This window comes from Sphaeroforma arctica, assembly GCF_001186125.1.
Source record: "Sphaeroforma arctica JP610 unplaced genomic scaffold supercont1.44, whole genome shotgun sequence".
Lineage (NCBI taxonomy): Eukaryota > Ichthyosporea > Ichthyophonida > Sphaeroforma > Sphaeroforma arctica.
The window spans coordinates 185,706-192,263 of record NW_014040514.1 but is presented as its reverse complement, the minus strand read 5'-3'; the positions used below and the strand labels follow the sequence as shown (position 1 = coordinate 192,263).

The following is a 6,558-nucleotide window of genomic DNA, read 5'->3' as shown; positions in this document are numbered from 1 at the left end:
ACATATACATGTAATTATATATATTACATAAATATAGATCGGCATATATTTTTGTGTTTATACTATTATATATGTATATTTTATCACGAGCAATGTAAGTTCAAGCCAGGCTATGCTATTCACAATTTCTAAAACGGTGTTTTGGGTCCAGTGCACAACATACTATGATCACCACGACGAGTATACACTACACCTCTGTGTATCAAATCATGTGTAATCAACAAGGTCATATCACCTTGGCGTGCGCACCAATTGGGCCACCTTTCTTCATCTCTAGCGGCCAATGCATCCAGTACCCTCTTGCATCTCTTTTGTTCGAATCCACTTAATAGGAGAATTTTCAAGCAATATTCAAGCTAGATAAAAATGTGGTAAATACGCGTCAATAACTATATCTCAACGTACTCCCCTTATCGGAGGTGAGTCGTTGGCTGTTTATTGAACATTACTCGATTAATATCTGGTCAATTGTGCGTAATCGTATCAGAACTCTAAACTGGGTTTATGACCGATCCACAAATAGACCCTAATAACCCTAAATCATAATCTGATCACAAAAACCCTAATAACCCTAAATCGTATATCTGACCACATCATGCAGTGATCCAGTACAAACTTATGAAATGCTCAATATTGCGAAAAAGGGCGAGTTTCTTTTCAGATAGTGCGACAGGCAAGCATAAACCTGCATTTTACTACCACGCAGCTCAGCAAGTATAAATGCTTGAAACTAGTCGCCATAAGCGACGGTTTCCTGTTAATTCATTTGTACTTGCGTATGCACATCACCTAATCCCAGAGTACCCGGGCACTATTTACGGATAAAAAACAATTCTTCATTCGTATTTCCATCAGATAAAGAACATTTTTCACGCTCGTAAACAGCAATGCTCTTCCAGCAGATTGTGTATTTGCTGGACCAGGTTCTGCACTTGCGGCAGTATTACTATCGATCATACATGCACGTGTAAACGACAACATGTCTTCATCATATGACAAACAGGGCATCTCCGTGCAACCTACCAACCAAATTTCATATAAGAAGCCACACATCACTCAAGAGCCTGATAGAAAAGCGAGACTTAGAAATTCGGTGTTTGCATTACATATTGATGAAATCAATATACGCCCAATTTATAACTGTTCTAACCAGTCTGGATTTTACGGCCCGGCCCATAACAATCCAGACGCACTCGCTACTAGCATGCAGGTTTTCCTCTTGACACCCCTTAGTGGCCGTAAGCTCTCGCTGAACCCAATGTCTAATCATGTCACTCGGCAGACTGGGAAAGAACTGTACGATTATACCAAAACAGCAATAGAAAAAGCTCAAGAGGCTGGGGTAGTTGTTGCGCCGGTCATATTCGATGGTTGTGCGGTTAATCGCAAGGCCTTGAGGATGCTTGTTTTACAAAGTTCAACATGGGAGCCGCTAGATTGTCGTTCGGCACTGCCTCAACAGCGGTTGCCAACTAGTGTAGTTGTTAATGGTCAGACAATATTTTCACAATTTTGTCTAGTTCATATAGTCAAATGTATACGAAATAATCTCATAAGAAAGGGGCACATCTTTCGATATCCAGAATTGAATTTATCAACAGGGTATACATTACCAGCAGGTATATGTGATATTCAGTGGATTCGAAAATTATATAATTTATATAAGAATAAGTTATTTGCCCCAGTACGAATTAATCGTGTTACCATTTGGCCGTCGAACTTGGAGAGACAGCAGGTCGCACCCGCTCTCCTCTTATTCACTCCAGAATTGACAGCTGCTCTTAAAAGCGAATTTGGAGAGGCAGCAAAAGGAACATATTTATTTCTTGAAATGATCAACACATTTGCGATACAACCATTTCTGACAGTCAGCTTATCCAAAGGAAAGAACAAGCACCTTGATCGTGCACTACCTTTTACGTCATCGGCTGATTTGCGATTACTTGAAGCTGAGGAGATATCAGATTGGCTGCAAGATGCCTGGTATACGAGCCTCTCCGAAGATCAGCAGAACGATGATGGATATACGACAGATGAAGATACGTCAGTAGCGAACGCAGATGATATCAACGAGATGGACAATATTGTGCATCAGTTTTTGGGATTGGACTTAAACGGCAACACGGAGGAGGAAGGCTTTACCCAAAACTCTTTCGATGAAGAAGATGACGATTGTGAAGATGATGAACACATACATGCGGATGAGAAACAGCCAGATAATACATAAACAGAAAGGAGAGGGTGTAAACCACTACAAGATGGATTATCACCCGAAACGTTCTTCACATGATCTCACACACTAAGAGCACTTGCGCAGTGTATTAGATACTTGCTTGATGAATTGGGGTTCGTGTATGTCCTGCCTGGACGTATGAATATTGATTCTATAGAGTTAAGTTTTAGCATTGCCCGAGCCATTGTGGGAGGAAATAGGCATATAGACACCAGTTCATATATATACTGTGCTCGTACACTGCTCATACGCGCTATATGTAGTATATGTCAAAATGAAGATGGCAGCCACAATCGGGAAAGTTTTAAGCAGCTCTTCGTAGGCCTATAGGACAAAACTGACTTGCTGGAGATGAAACAAATAGATCGGTTGTACACATTATGGGTATCACTTCAGCATTTTGGTCCGAGACTGGCGTACGATTTTATGGAAGATCCACATTACCGGGTATGTTGTTCATAAGCTACTCAAGAATTCCAAAATAAATTGTATTGCATGCACCGATTTTGTCACATTAGGAAAAGGCTTAGATGAAGATGACATACTCCTAGTGGATAACAAAAGCTCATTAATAAGTGAATTGGATCGCAAAGGGCTGACTTTGGCATCGACATTTATTGTTGCTATGAGTGGTATAGTAATTAATGTTGTTGATATGATAGTCAATGACAACACGAAACTAGACCAATTCAATCAATCCACAGGTGCAAGTCGGGTGGGACTTAAAACTATCAAACACTTTATGAATTAGAGGTTAAACAACTGTAGCTTGTTACAACCTATAAGGTCAACTTGCGAACTATGCGGCGATGACAGAACCGATGATTAATACTTTACACTGTAATTTTCGGTCTAATAAGGCGATACTAACACGTTAGAGTAAATAAACGCTTAGGTTAAGTCTAAGTATATCAAAATTTAAAAGTAAATAAATGAAACGAGTCTTTTAGTAAAGTTAGGTATGCCTCGTGAAAACAGCAATACTCTGAGGGATTGTGAGGCTGAGACATTGCCTACATATAATCCTCTCAGTACTGTTTTCGCCGAAGGGATTTTATTTAGTTTTTCGTTGTCGCTCTATTAGAAATTATGGTATATTTCGTTGGGGCGAATCCGAGAAACTGATAAAATCCTATCATGAGAAGATTTTTTTTATAACTCTTTATGTCCATAGTTATTGCATTAACCAATAACTTGCCACTTATCAAGAACTACCGATTTAGCCTTCATCAGACTGGCACATCTGGTTGGCTGAACGGAGGATAAACTAAGCAACGCTAATAGTCCTTAGAAACCTATGCTCAGTTGAGCCATCTCGCTACCGAAGTATTCAGATATAAATATATTTGGAAGGTAAATATATTTCTATGAAAAGAACTAGACCAAATCTTATATTTGGCATTTTACTTGGGCCTTTTAATGGCCTTGTCCAAATATCTGATACGTAAAATGGAAAATATTTTTAATTAATAAAAACCGTTAAAACAAATTTAAGGAAAACTTAAGTTTACGAACTATTAAGAGTACGTTTATATTACAAGATTTTAATGTGGAGGCCCGGCTTTTACACAGCCCCCACCCAGCTTTGAGACCCAGGAGAGGTTAGTTGCTCACTCAAGCTGATTATGGGTCAAAAAGCGAGAAGGGAAAACGGGTCGAAAACATTAAGTAGCATAACTTATAGTTGATGTTTCTCAGGCGGAGAAGTTAAGCGTTCTCGATTACCCTGTGAGATTTAGGTTTAGGTCCAGTAGGTCCGTGGTGGTCGACTGGATGTTTCTTACGCTTCAATGTTTTTGGAACATACGAAGGATGAGCAGTAAAGCTCGGGATAAGTGCTATTGGCGGGTAAGTTTTAACTTCCGTGCCTGCAGACGATAGGAACATACTATCTTTTTCAGCCTGTGACTTATGTAAGCGTTTCCGCTATTTTCTGTTAAAGGCCTTTAAATAATCCTGATTGTCAAAAGCGTCTGAAGTTAACTCAGCGATTGTACCGTCTATAAAGCGTGAACGATAATATGTATATCCTCCTTTATCCGTTCTCCATATAATATCTTTGAATTCGGAGCGGTCAAGAGGTGCAGTAGAATCATGTCTTCTTGCGAGAATAATCTCAGTTCGGAATTCGACTAGTGCCTATATTTAAAGTACTAGAACCGTCGGGGTTATTAACCTCATAAGTTCCACTTTTAGTGTCGGCTACAGAGATTATGTATGGTCCTATCCATTTCGATGTTAGTACAGTAGCATCGGAATTACGTTGACGGATGTTAACTCTGACTCCAACCTGATACTCTGCTATCTTTTTGGTAGCATTCCATCTATTTTGCCTTTTTAATAAGGCCACATTACGTGTCTCACGCAAGCAAGGATATACAACGTTGTGTATGCGTTGTACCTTCTTTAACCATGGTAACTCATGGTGATCAGGTTCGTCCTCGTTAAAGGCTACACTCGTTCATCTGTGTTTGTACCCACTTAAGGTGGTACGGCCAATCATCTGCATCATCCGTTAATGCAGTGCGTAAGAAGAACTTAAGTCTTCTATGGCGCGTTTCATTCGCGCCTTGCGTTTGCGGTTTATATGGCACACCTCTCTTATGGCATATTCCCGATACAAGTACTAGCGATTCCATTACGTCATCGCAGAACTCACTACCGTTATCAGAGCACATAATACCCGGCCACCCGTGGTCAGCAAAGACTTGGCAACGTAATTCTGCCACGGTCCGCGTATTCTCATCCTTTAATGGATAGAGCAAGCTAAACCGTGACGTCACATCAAAGAAGTGGCATACGTAACGGTCGCCTGTGTACTCGGACGTAGGCAGGTCAACCAGATCGATGATGACCCTGCGTCATGGAACATCTTCGGTCACACTCTTAGGTGGTGCGAACCCATAGCGTTTGATCTGATTGGGATCACAGTCTGTACATAACTGATATACTTTATCCACTAAAGTTGCCAGCTTAGGGTGCGCTAACCCATTTCGCTTGGCATCTTTAAGTGCTTCTACTACGTTCTGGTGCCTCAGCTTATGGTTTTGCGTCAGCCAAGCAAGAATGTTTTCATCATTCTATTCCTCCAGAATAAAGGTAGGGTGTTGAGAATCCACTTGCGTGGTCCTAAGTCTGTAGTGTTTCCATACTCCTGTCCTTCTTTCGCATGAGTGTCATAAGTGCGCTCATGTTCGTTAGATACACCTGACTTATTAAATAGTCGCATTATATGTGTATACGCTTCAGGATTGTCTTTCATTAATGCCTTTCAAAATAGGGTTTGAAAGACCTCGAGCTTGGACTTTATGTTATTAAACAGTCCTAGCTAGAGACTGACGCTACTTAACAGTGTCATTAGTAGATTGTATTTCTTGTGCACAGACTTTAAGCGCTGTGTTGCCTTTGAACTGCTTAACGTTCAATTGGGTAGAGTGGAATCTCTGATTCTTGACCTTGTTAAGGAAGGTCTCAGAAGGGGTCCATTTGGTTGTTCCAATGGGACCTATACGACATATTATAGTATGTCTCCAGGGCGTCTTCTGGACGGCTCGGGTACCATGATATAGGAAAGTATCTACTTCCCTATCTAAATATATTGGCTCGCATTGTATCATGCTTATCAATTTATTGAGCCATGGATCTTTACTCTGTAGTGGGCAGCACAACGTGATGGTAGCTTTGTGTATATGATCATAATTTAATAGCTGGGTAATTAACTGCCATAGTGGATTAGCCCACGCATTATGTTTGGAGAGGTCTATTTGAAAGGCGTCTCCCAAAGGATGATTTAAAGTCCTGTAATTCGATAGTTGTGCATTATGATGTACAGCAAACATGTCAATTGTATGTGGCCCAAATATCTTTTGAGCCAGTTCAAACCACCTGGGATTACACTTCCAGTCAGTGGCTAGTAACTCACGTATGGATTTATTAAAGTCCGGTACAAAGCGTGATAACATATCCGGCAAATGGTTATATATTCCTGGCAGATGTTTTATATCAAAATTAAACTTTGATATTGTATCTTGCCAGCGACTCAGTAATTGTGAGTCGGGTTTCATCTCTTTCATATATTGAAGAGATTTCGGATCACACATCAGCGTAAATGCTGTTCCGTATAAGTAATCGTGGAAATGTGTTAAAGCTGCTACTATGGCTAGTAGCTCTTGCTTCACACTTGGGTAATTCAACTGTGATGCATTCATTGCTCGGCTTAAGAATTGTATATACCTATGTTTATTATCTATAACCTGGTATAGTACTCCTCCGAGTGCTAAGTCTGATGCGTCCGTTGCTATTTCAAAAGGCACGCCATCGACTGG

The 6,558-nt window shown here is 40.4% G+C and overlaps 1 protein-coding gene across 1 annotated transcript; it reads left to right on the top strand.

Moving 5' to 3' along the window:
* Nucleotides 1-1,831: 1,831 nt before the first annotated feature.
* SARC_01177 (hypothetical protein) lies at nucleotides 1,832-2,227 on the top strand (the record flags this gene model as incomplete). The annotated part of the gene is made up of 1 exon (XM_014305138.1): nucleotides 1,832-2,227. One exon carries the CDS (start codon nucleotides 1,832-1,834, stop codon nucleotides 2,225-2,227), a length of 396 nt encoding a protein of 131 aa, XP_014160613.1.
* Nucleotides 2,228-6,558: the final 4,331 nt, after the last annotated feature.